The 18,223-nt window shown below is 40.5% G+C and overlaps 1 protein-coding gene across 11 annotated transcripts in view; it reads left to right on the forward strand.

Annotated features, from left to right (window-relative positions):
- The window catches only part of MAP2K5 (mitogen-activated protein kinase kinase 5), a 281,510-nt gene that overhangs the window by 207,909 nt on the left and 55,378 nt on the right, over positions 1-18,223 (forward strand). For 10 of the 11 annotated variants that reach the window (XM_055088056.1, XM_028494957.2, XM_055088058.1 and 7 more), the window contains 2 exons: positions 13,009-13,035; positions 13,347-13,379. In XM_055088056.1, coding sequence (XP_054944031.1) covers positions 13,009-13,035; positions 13,347-13,379 — 60 coding nt within the window. The remainder of the gene's footprint in view (positions 1-13,008; positions 13,036-13,346; positions 13,380-18,223) is intronic. The other variant, XM_055088057.1, reaches the window with a different exon arrangement.

Here is an 18,223-nt window from a genome sequence, read left to right on the forward strand (position 1 = left end):
ACAACAGAGGAAGGCCCGCATACCAAAAAAAAAAAAAAAAAAAAAAAAAAGTTTGCCTTCTTTGAAAAGAGGTGTTTGGAATCTATGCTTTGTTGCATGAACTTTTTGAAATTTGAACATCAAGGATTTTAGTAAACTGTAAGTATCCAGATTTTGTGTGAGATCTCTGGTCAAAGACAAAAACAGCAGTGGGTTAATACCCCAGCTTCAGGTTCTAACCTTTAATTGGCAAGAGTCCAAAAGAGTGATATGTGTGCAGTTTTATTTTTCCAAACATTTCTAGCCTACATGTTTTAATTCATTGTTTATTTTCGTTCTCACTATTGAGGATATAGACAGTTAAAATATACTGATATTTCAAGCCATAAAATCAGATTTTATGTTCCATAAAATGCAGAGGTGAAATTTAGGTGATATGAAGATGTTCACTGATACACATTTGCTTCTTCCCAGGAATTTTTTAATTGCCTATGTCAAATTTTTCTCCCAATGTCTGTTTCATACTTATCAAGTGGTCTCATAACTTTATTTGCTTAGTCTATGCTGAAGACAGGAGGTGGGTTCCCACTATATCTTTAAAATGGAGCAGAAATGGAAGAGAAATCATCCCCCAAATGTGGGTAGCTTAGAAATGTGAAACTTTCCATTAAAGATAAATTACTTGTTAATACCTCAATTGAGGTATATGTAGTTAGCCAGCTAGGTTAGTGATTGTCTCTATTATTTTAAAAAGCACTAACCCAATGTTGGTTTGGTTTTATAGCACCTTCTAAACTATTTTATGACATACATCTCAGTTTAATTGAACACGTATTTGTCATTGAGCATCTACTCTGTCCTGGCGCTATGCTAAGCACTGGGAGTACAGAAATGAAACAGATGTGGTCCCTACTATCAAAAGTCCAGTGCAGTGGGAAGAAAAACATAAACAAATGACAGTTGATATAAAAGGAGCCCTACAGGAGGTACTATGCTCTGGCCTCAAGAGTAAGAGGTCAGCTCACTTTAGGAAACTATGGTTTCACAGGGTAGATGATGCTTGAGCTGAGGCTCTAAGGCTAGAAGGATGGAAAAGAACTTTCCAGGTATTCTAGTCAAGAGGAGAGTCATCTTGTAAAAGATAAAGGTCTAAAGCAGCATGTTGTATTTGGTGTCCTTGCAGTACTTCAACTCAATAGGTTACTGCTGCTACTGTGACATTCATCTCCCTAATAGTTTGGGAATGTCCTTAGATGACTTTTAAAGCAACACTGGGAGGGAAGTTAGAAAGGGTTGGTAGAATGATAGAGGAGAGAAGTGCTGTATCAGGATGGAGATGGCACATGTAGCAGAGACCAGATAATGAAATTGAGCTTGAGAATTTCATGAATCCCTTTGAGATGACTGAGAGCCAGTCTGAGGTTGGAAATCACTGCATTTTAAGATTTCTACCCTAAGGTCAGTTGGCACATGCCTCTGAGGGGTTCCCTGCCAGCCTTTATGAATTTAACTTGGCATAACGTAGAACATTTTCTAGACTGCTAGAGGATTGGTCGTCATGATCAAATGAGCTAATACCTAAGAGACCACTTTGAAAAAAATAAGGTGGTAAATAAGAGCAAGGTAATATTAGTATTATTTATATTTCCAGAAAGTACTTTAGGGATTTACCTATGTAACTCTGAAAATATATGACCATGTCTCACTCCAGTTAGGACTAAAATGAATTACTTTTCTGATCCCATAAGAGCCTTCCTTTACAGTCTTTCTTTTTTGTGTTATAATTTATCGTTCACAATCATAATCATTAATGTATAGAATTATATGCAGAATCTAGTCATTTTTAATTCAGTAACTGGGGACCGTGATTCTTTTACAATTTTTAAATAATCAGTTTAGCCCAGAAATAGAATTGAAGTTTGAAGTAATGAACTTGGTGCCCAGTCTGGCTTTCAGGGGTGACTTCACTATCTTCTTTTCCTCTTAGACTTTGTGTTCTGGAAGGCCTTCCATTTTTCCCCCTTTGGTTTCATTGGTACTACCTCCTGGAATCATAGAATTTCAGGATGTGAGGAGATTTTACAATGGTCTAGTCCAACTCATTTATTTTACAGAGGAGGAAAGGGGGGTCCATAGCCACTAAATGACTCACTGATGATTACCAGATATTTGGCAAAAGGATCAGACTGTCTCCCACTCTAGAGGAATGGGGCAGGGGGAGAAAGTGAGAGAAGGCACCCAGAGGCTTTGAGCCCAAATAGCTATCCTTATTTTATACACCCATCCACTCAAGTACTGCCTCCAACTGGTGACTGGTGTGTCTCCAGAGATGGAAATTACTGTTGTAGGATGCTCCGTGCCTGCCAGGTAATTGCTGATGGATATGGATCCCTGGGGGGAAGTGGTCTTCAACAGCAGTAGCAGCAGCAGCAACAACAGACAAAGACATCAACTTTATTGTACTCCAGTGTTTTACTTATCACCATTCAGTATAGAAAACTTGGGTAGATTTGGGGCTAGGGGCTCATTGGCATCCAAGTTCAAAAGGGGGCAGACCTGGCCAAGCTTTGTTTGAGTACAGATTACTTTTTAGATATTTAACAGTTCTGGATTAATGCCTGGGGAGTTTGGGAATTCTTCCTCAACTAAAATGTTAATGATGCTAAGAACGCAACCTTCTTTAGTGCCAATAAAACAGACAAGCTAAGTTCATTGAAAAATCAGTGAGTTGCCTAAAAGGAGCAAAGAGCTGATTCGATTTAAGACTGGAGATTGCCCAGGACACACCAGGTGGAAAGAGGGTGCCAGGGACTGCTAGGAGCTAAGAAAGGAGGCAGTTGTGTGTTTACGCTCAGAGCCAAGGTGTCGTCCCCAAAGAATTGTGGGAAACTGAGGAAAGCAATTAGAACCAAGTGTAGACTCTGTTGTGCTGTACACTGTCAAGGTCTATAGGTGGTGACACCATGGGGGGGAAGGTAAGGAAGTCTGGGGAAAGAAAGACCAAAGAGGGTGATGGAGCTTGTCTTGTTTTCTGTTCAGAAACAGGTTTCAGAGAGCACCATTCTGGGCATGAGGAGACCTCGACCCCAGTCCTAGCTCTAGTTTGGTACAATACAGTAAACAAAAGAATGTTCCCGGCTAAAGGCCTCCCTCCAGCCCCTGCTCTTTGGTTAGCCCTATGCCTCCTTGGTAGCCAGGCAGCTGGAAATGCTCAGTGACTCAGGGCAGAGACATCTGGGGTACAACAGGTGACACACCCAACAAGTGACAAATTGAATCATTATCAGTATATGGTTTCTGCCCAGCCACACACACAGAGTTAACCTGAGTTCTGGTCCTGGCTGTTCCTATTAGTTGTTTGACCTTATTTCTTTTCAGACCTCAGTTTTCTCATCTGGAAACTGATGGAGGTGGCCTAGGTCAGTCACGTGCCAAATACAGTAGGTGGGCATCCACTCTCTGACACATACACACACGCATGCACACATGAACACATTATCTGTTAATTTTCAAAATGTGTCTAAGTAATATCTTGTATGAACTAAGAGTTATTTGGTAAACAAAGACTGAAAAATGCTGGACTAGATACTTCTGTGGTCTCCTTTTATCTTGTATGAACAGTTTCCTCCTCTTTTCTACACCTTCAGCCACCTTACTCAACACCGTCTCCCCATGTCCTCCCTTAGAGTATATTGAAACCTTATTTTACTTATTTCAAAATAGGAGAGGTGTGAACCGAAACTCTGAAACAGAAGTCAGACTTTCTTCAGTTCATTCTAGATCCATGACTTCTTCTCTTTAAACCTATTTTGAATTTACAGTCAAGCCAGTAAGACACACGTTAATTAACATCGTTATATGTGACTGTATTTCAAGATTTTTTTTCTTTCCTGATCCCGTATGAACCATGTAGTGGCTGCAGTTACAGCTTATCTCAGAATCTCAGCAGGCCAAAAAATGTTGTCAGATATATCGCGGTTAAAAAAAAAAAAAAAAGGAGCGATATGTGGAGTCTTAGCTCACAAAGAAAACCTTCCTTGCAATGCCTAAAAACATGACCTGTTTTGGGGGGCATGGGGAAGCTGTCTTAGAAATTTACAGCATCCTGAATCTAGCGAACTATATTTTATACAAACATTCAGTGACATTTAGCGGTGCGTGCAAGCCCCGTGCGTAAGTCTCAGCTCTGCCACTACATTTCAGGGAACTTAATAAGTCACTTTGTTTTTGTGGACCAGCAATTATATCTTATCCATCATCTGAGTCCTAGAGTCTAGTACAGTGGCTGGCACAGAGTAAGTACTTCATAAATATATATGAATTGATGAATTGATAATTTAGTTTAATTTTACTTTTTTTACATGTTGGCAATAGCATGTTTTAGAATCAGCAGGAACTAAGAATCAATACACATCCTTAGGCTTTAAATTAATAATTTCATCCCCTTTTCTTCCATGTCCTTATTTCCACTCTACCCTGCCAGCATTAATACCTGAAGAATAAAAGCTTCCAAGGAGATGTGATAGTTGTCTTCAGATATTTGAGGATTCTCTGTAAGAAAGGATGTGGATTTGTACTGTTAGGGTAGAACTGGAACAGGAAGTAGAATGGACAGTCAGAAAACGTAAGCTCCGCATTACTGTATGTATTCAGACAGAAGTCCGGTCGGCAGGGGTGTAAAGGAGGGATTCAAGGGTCAGATGGGGCGGAAGCTAGGTCAGATTAAAAAACCTTTCAGGTGCTTTCAGACACCAAGTCTATGAGTCTGCTTCAGTGTTGAGCAAGACTCTCCTCAGCCAAACAAATAAAAGGTTCTTGCATTTTCTGTCAGTTACAGGGGAAAGACAACAGGTAGAAACTTCATCAGACTTGTCTAGATTCTGTAATTGGTTTAATGATCCACTCAGTTTGACTCTCAAGTACTCTGTCAGTGTGAAACACATAAGAAATAGAAGAGTACAGGAAAGAAGTAATTCTTTTTCAGCCCAAGACTTATACACTTCTCTGTTTCTCTCCACTGAGCCAACTATGTGACGTGGCTATCAAAAATGTGAATGCACTTGTAGCCTCTATGACAGTCTACTAAATAGTGTATAGTGTCCAAAGCAAGGTGATCTAAGCCAGTGCAAGGTATGTGTTCAGGCGTGGATATCACACTTTATGAGGAACGTACACATATGGCACCACACTCAGAGAAAGGTAACCTCAAAGGAGGATGTGAAATCATGCTTGGGTCCTTCTAGACAGCTTTCTGGTTCAGCTCACAGAAAACCCAACTCAAAGTTGCCTCAATCATAAGGGAAATTTATTGAATTACGTGACCGAAAATCTAAGTATCGCTGGTTTTAGGTAGAACTTTATCTGGTAAGTCACTTTGAGCTCTATTCTTATTAGGCTTCTCCCTTCACAGACCAGGAATGGCTGTAGAGTTCCTGGGGTGACCTGCTTCCCAGTTTAGAACGAAAGAGCAGGTTCTCTTTTCCCCCACAAGCAACCAGAGGCTCTGGGCTTCGGTTTGATTGGACCAGTTTAACTCCCTGCACCCAGGGCATTTAGGTGATGCCAGCTAGTTTAAGCCTGAACCACATGCCCCATCTCTAAAGCTGGGGGTGAAGTCTTCTTCCCACGAAGCATGTGGGCTGCTTAGGGGTGGGGGAATGCTGTTAGAGTGTCATTACTAATGGAAGGGAGAAGGATAGAGGGCAACCAAACATAGCAAATGATCCTGGGAAGAAAATATCAATAGGATGTTTGTTCAGGAAAGAAAACATTGTGGAGGCATGACAGCTATCTTCAGATATGTGAAGAGCTGTCATTAGACTTAATCACTACAGCTCCAGACCATGGGCGCATCTTATAGGAAGACATATTTGGACTCAAAATAAGAATGAACTTCCTAACAATTCAAGCTACCCAAGATAGAATCGTTGGAATCCCGTCACTGGAAGTCTTCTAGCAAAGACAGGCTAGCTGTCTGTCAGGAATATTTTTTTTTCATCGGTTCCCCCACTCTTCTTTTTTTTTTTTTTTTTTTTTAATCTTGGCTGCATTGGGTCTTAGTTGTGGCACGCAGGATCTTTCGTTGAGGCACGCGGGCTCTATGTTGCGGTGTGCGGGCTTCTCTCTAGCTGTGGCATGCAGATTTTCTCTGTTTAGTTGAGACGCCTGCACTCCAGGGTGCATGGGCTCTCTCGTTTGCAACAGGCGGGCTCTCTAGTTGAGGCACGTGGGCTTAGTTGCCCCGCGGCACGTGGGAACTTAGTTCCCTGACCAGGGATCGAACCCATGGCCCCTGCATTGGAAGGCGATTCTTTACCACTGGACCACCAGGGAAATCCCTGTCAGGAATATTATAAAGCGAATTTCTACATGGAACAAGGAATTGGACTACTTGACCTCGAACATCATTCTGGGCTCTGTGGCATGTGGAGAATTTACGCTAATAGAGATGCAAACTAACTGATAGCTCCAGAAAAAACCTTTCAGACATTTTGACACACTAAAATAACTTTTGCTATGGCAGATTTATTTGACCATAAGGAGTAGAATGATCAACAGGCCTTTCTCAGAAAAAGCAACACCTCCCCCTCTCCCATACCCAAAGAACAGATATTCTTCCTAGATTCTGAAATAAGACCACACATTTTTTGGAGCAAAGAAAAGAGAAAAGTTTGAAACAGCAGGTGTCTAAAATCTTCTTTGAAAAGCTAGTGCTTAATGGACTCCTTGACCAGACCTGGTACCATTAGGGAAAAGGTCAGTTTTGTAATTCACGTTGGTCGTTTTGAATTGTGATCCTAAGCCCCTGCTTTTCTCACAGAATTTAGGTCTAAATATTACAATTCTCATTTACTTGCCCGGGAGATGATTTACTCGGGCTCTTGTACACCTGTGTGGGGGAGGACCTGAGCTATGTCAATTTTACATACACAAGGGATAAAAGAGTATAGACTGGCAATCAGGTCCTTTATTTCCTGCTCACTGACTGGCAGACCCAGCACATGAATGATGTTGCACCCTACCTTGGTGCTCCAGCTGTTGTGTGCTGTGTGACAATGCATTGTCCTTGATACTCGGGAAGCAGTAAGAGCCAAGTGACCTAATTTATGGCTGCGATGATTTTCTGCCTGGTCCCATCTGAGCTGTGCCCTCCTCTAGGCATCTTGGAGCCTTTCTAGCCCGCCCAGCTGTTTGTTAAATTCAGGGATATCTATTTTTAACTTTTTAAAACTGGTCACTCCTGAATGCAGCACCCCGGCCCGAGTTTGGGATGTGGGGCAGGGAGAAGGTGCCAGTGAGTGGATCTTCTTAGAATGTGGGAATCATAGTGACCTTCTTACACTTTATTGAGTAGCCCCTTTCTAAATCCTCTTATCACTTATTTTTAAGTGATTGATTTGTGTTTAAATAAGTGATATGAGTTATTTTTTGTTTCTGTTTTGTTTTGTCCTATACAAGCTATGCTGATAGATTCACAGGCATGATAAGAACTTGAACAAGGACAGAGGCTGATGAACAGGGGAGATAGGATAGCACAAGTGAATTGTTTTTGTTCATTTATATTATTAGAAATAATATATATTATTCATTTATTTTGTCTCATAATACATTCAGTGTCTAAAAATATCAGTTTGCCAAAATTCCCATTTGTAGTTAACCCGGGTAAGTTTCGTTCTGTTCCTTTTCAAAAAAACAGTCCTTTGTTTGGGTACTCTTATTTTAAGTTAGTGTTAGTAAGCAGTATGTATTCAGTTTGTGGTCATGTGGAAGTGATTTTTTTCTCTCACTGAGGGCTTTTTGAGATTTGGGCACTTTGTTTTTGCAAGTTATGATGGATTAGAGGTGATGTGACCCTAAGTCTTATCACCCAGCACAGTGCCAGATACAGTCAGATTGAGTGCCAGTGTCAGTTCTCCTTCAGGTAGGAAAAAGAATCATGGTGCTTGAATGGGCAGCTTGGGGGGTTGGGGGGTCTTTGGGCCCCTCTAGCTCATCCTTTACTTTCTAGACAAGAGCCCTAAGCCTAGTGAAGGGAGGGACCTTCTGAGGCCATGGGGATCTGACTGGAATTCCAGGGATCTTTCTGACTCCAAAGTTTATGCATTTGTCCCCATACTAGGGAGCCTTGTGAGTCAGCAGTCAGTTCTAATCCAGGTTCTATCTGTGGCCTTGGGCACTGTTCCCCTCTGAGCATCAGTTTCCCTAACAGCAAAATGAGTAGTTCTTGGAGGTCCCTTCCATCTCCCCGCAAAAAAAAAAAAAAAAAAAAAATAGGTCATTATTCTTCATTTTGAATATAAAATCTCAGTTTGCCTTAATCCCTGTTTATATTTAGCCAGAGTTATAGCTTAATGAATCTGATTTGAAAAGAGGGTCCTTGGGACTTCCCTGGAGGTCCAATGGTTAAGACTCCGTACTTGCAATGCAAGGGGCACGGGTTTGATCCCTGGTCAGGGAACTAAGATCCCACATGCCGCATGGCTCGGCCAAACCCCCCCCGCCAAAAAGGAGTCCTTGAAAAATAACTACAGTTCTAAAATTTGAAGTTTAAAAAGAGAATAGAGTTCAACATTGAAAGCTAGAATGTGATGCCAGGAGCACAACAAATAAAAACGATATTCTTTTAAAATCCCAACCATATAATTTAATTTTATATTTCTTTTTTCTATTTAAGAGAAAATAACACAAGCTTGAAAAGCAGTAAATATGTAAAGAGAAAATTTGTCAACTGATATTGGAAGATCTGACCCAGGTCACACATAAATCTCTCAGACAAGAGCTGCAGGGCAGGCCATAATTTCAGAGAGTAAAAGAGAAAATGAAAGCTATAGCTGGTGTCTTCTCTAAGTTACATAGGTGGATTCATTTCAGTTTTCTGATTGTGCTTCTGAATATAATATAAAAGCACTGGTAGCAAGGTCTGCTTTACCACTGTGTGTGTAAAAAGTACCTCTATAGAGATAGAAGTGTAGTGTGAGCCTTCCAAAGTTGATTTTTATCACCAGAGTCATTGATTAAATAGCTGAGGCCCCATGAGCAAACTTTTGCATTGGCAGTTTCCTTTCCAGGTTTGTTTTCCAAAGTCACAATTCATATTATGGGAGCTTTTTAATTGCCAACTCAATTGTATGGCCCTTGCAAGGAAATACAAGGTAAATATGACTGCAGTAATACCCTAAATATCAGACCTAACTGATTTTTAGGCCTGCCTGTTGTGAAGTCATTCTTCCCCATTTAAACACATAAGGGTCTCTCTTATATTAGAATGAGGCATAACTATCCCCTGTTAGTGTGGCTTAAAATCTTGAACCTAACGGCTGATGAAAGAAAAAAAAAAAAAAAAAAAAGCTATGCCCAGAAGAGGGAAGAGGTTTGTCTAAATAGTGTTTCAAAATGCTACTAGTTCTAGAGACTGATTAGCAAAGCCTATGACTGGAGCAATTATCGTTCTGTTCTTTGTCCCGAAGTATCAGTTAGACATAGAAAACTCAACGCAAGCAAAATGTACAGGCAGGAAGGTGGACTTGGACAAGTTAGTTATAAACAGCATCTCATATGTTGGGAGGTGCAGGCAGTACATGAGCCCTAACAATGTTACTGTGTCCCTCTGAACTCTGCTCTCACAGCTAAGCATTTGCAAGGCAGACCCAGAATAAAGAGAGGCATTCACGAAGCTAACATTTTATATTGAGGACCCTTAGTACCACTTTTAATGTGCTTTAAAACTAGGGGCTTCACTTTTTCATGAATTGTGTGCAAAAGCAGAGGCCACGACTGGAGGCTGACTTTGTTTGGATCTGTTTTATGATTGCTGTGCCTGTACAGTAATGTGGTCTTGAAAAAGGTAAACAACAAAGAGTTTAGCAGTGAAAAATATGCCTAATATAAATACAGTTGAATTTATGGCAGTTCAGAATTTGAAAAATATGACCGTGACATTAAATTTTCTGGTGGAATTAACAGAGGAACAGAATATAGCACTTAAGGCCATATATCTGAGACAGAGAAAGGAGATACTACATCTAACTCTATGGTCTATGTGGCATTCATATAAAGAAAAGCACAGTAGCTTTATTTAATTGAGAAATGAATCAATTACAATGATGTTGCATCATCAGATTCTTGCGAAATAGAAGATATGTCACTGCATTGTGTAACTGTTAAAAAGTAAGTGAGTATCTTAAGCATTTTGAACCAATTTCAGGTACTGGCACTGCTACCTTAATACAAAATTTATGAAGATGATTTCATGTAGTATGTTGCTATCAAAACTGTGTGATAAAACCTGATAACAGTGTCTCCCTTTAAAAACCTGGGCAAAACAGTATAACGGTATGGTTATAAGATCATAAAACAGACTTTGATATTGCTGTTTCTCCTTTTCTTGTAGTAAAGAGCAAGTGTTAAAATAGTACAATTTTAAGCTGTCTTAAACCATGCTTTTAACCCACAGATTAGGGCAGGGTGGAAACTTTTTCTGAGGTCTCGGTTTATGAGGAAATTTTCATTTAGTTCACGCAACTCATGTTACTGGGAACGGTGCCTCACAATCCATTCCTGAATTCATTTTGAAACATTACTTAAAATGTTTGCTACATGTTTTCCTCAGAGAATTTGTAATCCTCCTGACTATTGGAAATTTAAGAAAAACATTCTCTTTGATGTCAAAAACAGCTTTCTAATTCTGTGTACATTAGAAAAAGTAACTCTCCTGTTGAAGTAGATATATCTTACTGAGAATGTTTGGGGGAGGCGGTGCTTATCTGTGTGTACTTTAAAAAAATACAGTTGACCCTTGAACAACGAGGGGATTAATCTGCCTATAATTTAGTCGGCCCCCAATTTCCAAGTATCCGAGGTTCCTTCGCATCCATGGATTCAACCAACCATGGACCATTTAGTACTGTAGTATTCACTAATGAAAACTAGCCACATATAAGTGGACCTGCACGGTTCAAACCCATGTTGATCAAGGACCAACTGTAAAAGCAAACGCCAAAGATATCTCATAGGAGAATTTACCTGGGTTTTTTTCATGATTTTTTAAAGGTGCCGTGGCTTGTTACTAAAACCCTAATCACTCCAAGGTGGTAGTTAACAGCTCTGTCTTCCTTTTTAATGTAAATCTTTCCCCGCAGACCCTTATGCAGAAGTACTCATTGGCTAGAGGAACAAGAAGAAGCATCAGGACAACATTCAGTAGGAACTATCAAAGTAGACTGAGAGCCAGTCAACCTGAGATGGAGGTTTCAGGGAGTGGTGATTGGGTAGGGCATGAGGAGGAGCCAAGAGCAGGAAGGAGTGGGTACCATGTTCAGTTGAGATAATACATGGGAAAGCACTTTTTAAAACATCTAGCACTCGGTGGAAGGGTCTGCTGATCAGCCACAGGGATGCAAAAGAAATGCAAAAACATGGCTTCTGCCCTTGAGGAGCTTAACAGTCTAGTTGAGAAGAACCCACGTGCCAAAACTGATCATTTATCAACTTTACCATGCCAAGTATAAACACATGCAAATCCAGTTGTTTTTAAGGAATGCTGTGATTGTAGGCAGATATGATGCTGGAGAGAAAGGAGCACAGGAGAGGCCCCAGCACAACCACAGCCTGCTCCTGTGGCCTTGGGCCTGCCCCACCTCTGGGAGGCCCGGTTTTTCCCATCGTAGACTAGAGATGACCATCCCTGCCAAGCTCAGGGTGGTTGTGAGATCTAATGAGAACGTGTATGTGAAAGAACTTTCAAAAGCACCATTAAAAGCATATAAGGGACTATTAACTAGTTTACCTATATTTTACCAGCTGGTTGAAGCACAGTTATCACAGCAAACAACTGACTCCTCAATAGTTATATTTGGTTCCTGAAATTTTCCTCCTTAGGAAATTTAGTACCTGGGACTCCATTTTCATTGAGTTTGTAATAACTGCAGGCAATTTTTTTTTTGGTTGGGGGGTGCACATTGAAATGTTTAATACTTTAACTACTAAGTGGATGTTTTATTAATTTGGTGTCACATTTTAGTAACTTTCTAAGAGATGTGGTTTATCGGTGTCAGCTGTGTGAGCAGCTGCCTCCAGAACAGGCATCTTCTTTGACTCTGCTCTTATCCCCTGAAAACCAGTGTTAAAACTTGCATGGGGCTTACCTGGTGGCGCAGTGGTTCAGACTCCGCCTGCCAATGCAGGGGACATGGGTTCGAGCCCTGGTCCGGGAAGATCCTGCATGCCGTGGAGCAACTAAGCCCGTGTGCCACAACTACTGAAGCCCACGCACCTAGAGCCCGTGCTCCGCAAGGAGAGAAGCCACCGCAATGAGAAGCCTGTGCACTATAACCAAGAGTAGCCCCCGCTCACCGCAACTAGAGGAAGCCTACGCGCAGCAAAGAAGACCCAACGCAGCCAAAAATAAATAAATTTAATAAATTAAAAAAAAAAAAAACTTGCATGAATTTGATTTTCCCAGAAAGCATTGCTGCCCTGCTGAAGGAACTTTGGAAAAGGTGGAGTCTTTAGCCACTCCTGAATCAGAGGCAAATACTTCAACCACATAATTAAAGTTTTCTTCACAAAATAGGGGATTGTGAGCAGACACTGGCAGGAATCCAAAATTCTAATTTCTGACTATGATTTAATTTCAATTTTAAATAAATCGGTTTTTAATTTAAAAAGAGTGAGCTTCATAACATTAGCAATGATTGCAACATTAAGCCCAGTGTTCACAATCTAGCAATATAAAACATTATTTATATCTGAATCGTAAACAGCCTTTTGAAATGGATTATGGTTTTTCTCCCTATTCTAATACAACCTGGAGGGTACTAAAAAGTGTTGTGTGAAATTAACATTCTGCTGACTTTCGCCTATAAATGAGAAGCGAGCTATTAACATTTGTGTATTTTCATTATGTAAATTGTGTTAACACATGCCCACAAATTGCCACCAGCAATGCAATAATTTTCTCTCAGTGATCATAATGTGTCCAAGTGAGTCATTTTGATTATGACATGCTAATTACATATTGCCTTTTTTCAGATTCAGAAAAACCAGGGATCTTTAATGGTAAGCTTTATGAGTTCAGAAAAAAATTCACTTTTCTTTTTCCTGATGGCTGCTTCCTTTGCATGCTTGAATGCCTTGTTTTAAACTTAGCAAATTGTATTTTGAAGAAATTGCAAACCTTTAACTGCCTGTATTAGATTAGGTACCATTAGAAATAATAGAACATCCTGAGCATCAATGTTTTTATAAGAGTTTGCTGTTGTTGATTAATCTTGCTATATTTTATTGCATTAATGATTTTTTCTTTCCACTCCACTGTAAAGATATTGCATAGAGGCTAATACTTTTTCCTTTCTTCTTTCCCATTGCAGCCTCTCCAGCTTCTGCAGTGCATTGTTGATGAGGTGAGGCATCGTCTTATGTGCTTTCACTCCTAAAGTCATTCCTAATGGTGTGGAAAGCTTATATTTTGTTTCCTAATGAAGCACAATGCCCAACATCCTCGGAGCAAGTTGTGTTGTATGGCTCTGAGCTGTGTTACGTGAACTGGCCTTGTCCTGAATCCTGCTCTTCTGATTCCAGCCGAGACTCTCTGCCAAAACAGACTGTCCCACAGGCTGGTCCTTGGGGGCATCAGAAGCCCTAAAGACAAAACACGATAATATTAATTTATCCTCTCTCTGGCCAGATGGGGATGGAGCCGGAAATTAAAGTGGTATCATTTTTTCCGTAACACATTTAAAGTCATTCAGTAGGCAAGGGTCAGAGTTGAACAGCAAACATAAGCTGGATAAAATTTGTCCTCCTTGCTTTATTTACCGAAAGCATAGCGGAGTGATAAAAGTGTTCAGAAGCTCTAGATCAACACTTCAGCTTTAATTTCCTAATTAGGAATTTTCCCCAGAACATACTCCTAACTTTTTGTGCTTTTAACTAGTATTCTCACATGTTAAGTCATCCTACCTCTGATCATCCTTATCCATCGAGTTTCACTGTCCCTTTGCCTTTATGGAGTTAAGCTACCTGAATTTCATTCTCAATCAACTACTTTTGTTACTGACTTTAACTTCCTTTTTTTCCTGTAATTTAGCAGTCTTATAGTATACAAGACTCCGATTAAGAAACATTAATGTTTTTTAAAAACTGAGTTTTTCTGGGCTTGAGCTTGCCTGCTAGCAATGTTTATTTTTTAAACTTTAATTTTACAATATTTAAAATGCTTGTAATGTCGGCAATAAATGATTCAGATAGGAAAGTTTGAAAGAAAAAATATTGTAATTCATAATTATTCCTCTCAATTAAACGTCTGTATAACCAGTTATGAGATTTGGGAGAAAAAATAAAGATCCTCCTAGGAAAGAAACAAACACATACACATATCACAATAATAGTAAGAATGGAGCGCCAACATCCCTAATGTCTGCATCAGTCAGTCCACATATCCCTTGCAAGCCATAAACCATGTTAGTGCAAAAATGAAGGCATCGTCCTGAAACAAATGGAGGCCCCATTATCTCAAATATCAGACAGGCCTCCTGGATCTAATAGCTCATCAATATCTTCTGTCATCTTAGATTCCAAAAGCATCCTATGGCCATCAGAATCCTCCCAATTAAACTGATTTTCCTGAGCTCCCCCTTCAGGATTGCTTAGGGACGTGCCCAGGGAAATGGCCTACCCAGTCAAGTGCACAGCCTGCCGTCTTTACTGGGCTCTGCTGTTCTTGGTCTGCCAGGCTCCTGGGCATCAGAATGTTCAGGTACAGATACCTTCACCAGTAATATAGGTATTGCTGGAGAGCTCACTTGAAGGTTTTCTGGATCAAATGGATGTTTTCATTCCTTATTTAAAGTAGCAGTGATTGCTATTAAATTTAATATATTTTACTTGTTTGATATGGGTAAAATCTTGAGACTTTTGAAATCATCATAGGGAGATGTTCTAAGAAGAGAAGGTATGTGTGATGAAGGACAATAGCTTGTAGCTTAAATCGTATATTTTTCTTTATAGCACTTCTTCCTCAGTTGAGAGAAAACTATAACTTAGACATCTATTCCCATTTACTCTAAAAACATTCAAATATCTTTTTAATGGAAACTTGGGAAATTCACATATATTTTTAAAACAAACATTAAGTTGATCTTGGAACCAAGCTGATGATTGGGAATAAGAGTATTAAGAAAGAGTTGGCCAGGTGACCTGCCTGAGGCAAGGTGCATCATAGCTTCTAAGAAAGGAAGGATTGGTGGGATCTTTTAATTACTGTGCTTGCCCCATGTTTGTCAGATTTCTCATTGCTGTGATATAGTGTTTCTCAAAGGGTAGTCCAAGGACTAACTACATCAGGATTACCTAAGACTCTTGTTTAAAATGCAGATTCTTGGACCCAGATCTCTGAATTAGACTTTCTAGGGGTAGAGCCCAGGAATCTACATTTTACTAGCTTCCCAACTCTTTGCACATGAAAGTTTGAGAATCTCTTCCATAATGGCTAAGTCTGCCCTTTTAGATCCCAGAGGACAATTAACTGTCTATCTTCATTTACCTCTGACATTTAGGGCTTCTATTTCTGAATGAATATAACCAGCCAGGATTTGAACTATCCTACTCTTTGGGCATGGGATATACCTCATTATGAAATGGCTATCCAATGAGAGTATATACTGTTTCTCTTCGGGAAAAGTCAAATCAAAAAGTACCACCCAAGGGAATCTATTTCAAGCAAGATGGATACATTTGGAGTCATGTACAAAAAAGCTAAGCAAAGCCCAGTGTAACGTACTTTATTTATTAATATGTGGATGTACCTTGACCTCCTAGCATGGCCTCGCAAAGAACAAAGAAGTAGTAAAACAAGATCAGGTGGATAGGAGCCAGCGATAGAGTAGCCAGGAGTGAATGTCAGGAGTTGAGAATCAGAAGGTGGAATCATGGGACAAAGCCAGAGTCAGCCACCACATATCCAAATAAAGACACCAAAAGTTAAACAGAGTAGTAGTAGTAAGAATCATGAACATGAAATTTGAACCACAGAACAGGAACTGGATGAGTAGCCAAGGTACCAAGAGAATCAGGCTCCAAAGAGAAATCTGAGAAATTTAGTTTTATTTCAGGGGGTGGAGCTTGTCTGGTTTGGACCTGGCTAACTCAGGATCTGAGTGCTGCTGTCTTAGAGATACCATCTCTGCCTCAAAGTTGCTTCTCTCAAAAGAACTTCTTACTGTAAAACTCATAATCAGGCCCTCTCCAAGTCCCTGAATACCTGAGTTGTAAAGTACTTTGGTTCATTGTAAGTGACGTATGTCTATGCGTGCCATGATGCCTTAGCCATCTGATATCAGTGGGGAATGCAGTGGCCCTTGCTGTCTAGCTAACTGATACTACTTTAAGCTCTGACATCAGTGAGAAAATTTGCATTTTTTAGAAAGAATGTTTCTAAAATGTATTTGCTCTTGACAGCCTGTTGATAAAGTGTAATGAATATCCTTTCATTGATATAAAGGTTTTATAAAAGGTATCGTAACCTTTTCTTGATGACTCAGATCCCTGTTTTGAACATGGTACTGAACTAAACTTTGATGTATTGATGCCCTCTAGGGCTGTAGAATTGTGGGGATCTTGCCTTGTTCTTTCATTGAATTTTACCAGCCATTTTGCTTGTGTGTTTGGCCTTGGCTCTCAGTGATATGCTTGGGCTTTTTGAGGTGTAGAGAGCCATTTGCTCCCAAACTAAATGACCCCTACATGGGTGTGCTGCTCTGCTTGGTGCTTTTCTTGTGTTCTCTCTTGTGATCACCTCTGTTTTCTATGGTCACTCCTCATTCTTGTCAGTGACTACTGGCTGCCCCAGTTATCTGATCATCTTGTCTCAGTCTTTGCACTCCTGATGGTGACCCTAGCAAAATTAAAGGTTTCAAATGAAATCGGATACCCAAGTGGTATGTGTAAGGTCAAACCACTCCTCTGAGAAGAGAGATTGAGGCTGATGAAGTAAAATGGGTGGGCTTGTGTTCATTCATTCAGCAGATAGTCCTCAAAAGTGCCCACTGTATGCCAGCCCAGGTTGATCAGGCCATGCTCAGGGCAGCCTCCAAGCCTAGAGAGGACTGTTCTTCCAGGCAAGTCTCCCAGGTCAACTGCAGATTAGATTTTTGAGTCAGGGTAGAAAGGCGGAGGCATAGTCCCAAATCCTGGGCCAGTACAGTGTGCTGGGACTCAGGAGGCTATGTAGCCATCTAATGCTCTCCCCAGTGCCTGGGCTCCCGGTTTGGCTGGCAACAAAGGGCTGGCCACATTGGTGATGTGGCAGGTGGGAACAGAGCAGTGATATCTGAGTCACCGAATCCCAGGCTGGCTGGAGCCAGCCAGGACATCAGTGGATTGAGGTGCTGAGAATTGCAAAGACTGAAGTGGGGACTTCCCCCTTGAGCCTGCCCCCAAGAAGGCCACAGACTTGGAAAAGATAAGAGTATGGAAATGAATAATTATGCTTCATTATAGGATGCATACTATACAACCCAGAAACAGGAGGGTTTGTTCTGCCAGAAGAGGGTTTGTTCTGGGGGTGGATCAGGAGATGTGACATTTAAGCTAGGTCTTACAGGATGAGAAGTTGGCAAGGTCAAAAAAGGAAAAAAATAGGGCTTCCCTGGTGGCGCAGTGGTTGAGAGTCCGCCTGCCGATGAGGGGACACGGGTTCGTGCCCCGGTCCGGGAAGATCCCTCATGCTGTGGAGCGGCTGGGCCCGTGAGCCTTGGCCGCTGAGCCTGCGCGTCCGGAGCCTGTGCTCCGCAACGGGAGAGGCCACAACAGTGAGAGGCCCGTGTACCGAAAAAAAAAAAAAGGAAAAAAATAAATGTCAGACAGAAGGGCTTGAAACTTTCTTGCAAATCATTTTTGAGTTCACAGATGTGTTTCAGAATGTTCAGGTTATCTAAAATATGACAGCCAGAAAAATGGGTTATTACTCTGAGTGTGTGTGTGTGTGTGTGTGTGTGTGTGTATTTCAAGCATATTATAGCTAAAAATTAATTTCTATCTAATATCTGTAGGTGCTCAGCAGGACAATTAACAAATCCCTGGTTTATACATCTGTTTATTTATTCCTTTTACCAGTAAAAAGTGAATTCCTGTAAGTCATGTTTTATACCTGATCAGAAGTATCTTCTAAATGATAGGATATAAAATCAAAACACAAAATCTGTTATAATTCTATATATTAGTAACCCAAAATGAACAATTTAAAAGT

This window comes from Physeter macrocephalus, chromosome 11 (genome assembly GCF_002837175.3).
Source record: "Physeter macrocephalus isolate SW-GA chromosome 11, ASM283717v5, whole genome shotgun sequence".
Classification (NCBI taxonomy): Eukaryota; Metazoa; Chordata; class Mammalia; order Artiodactyla; family Physeteridae; genus Physeter; species Physeter macrocephalus.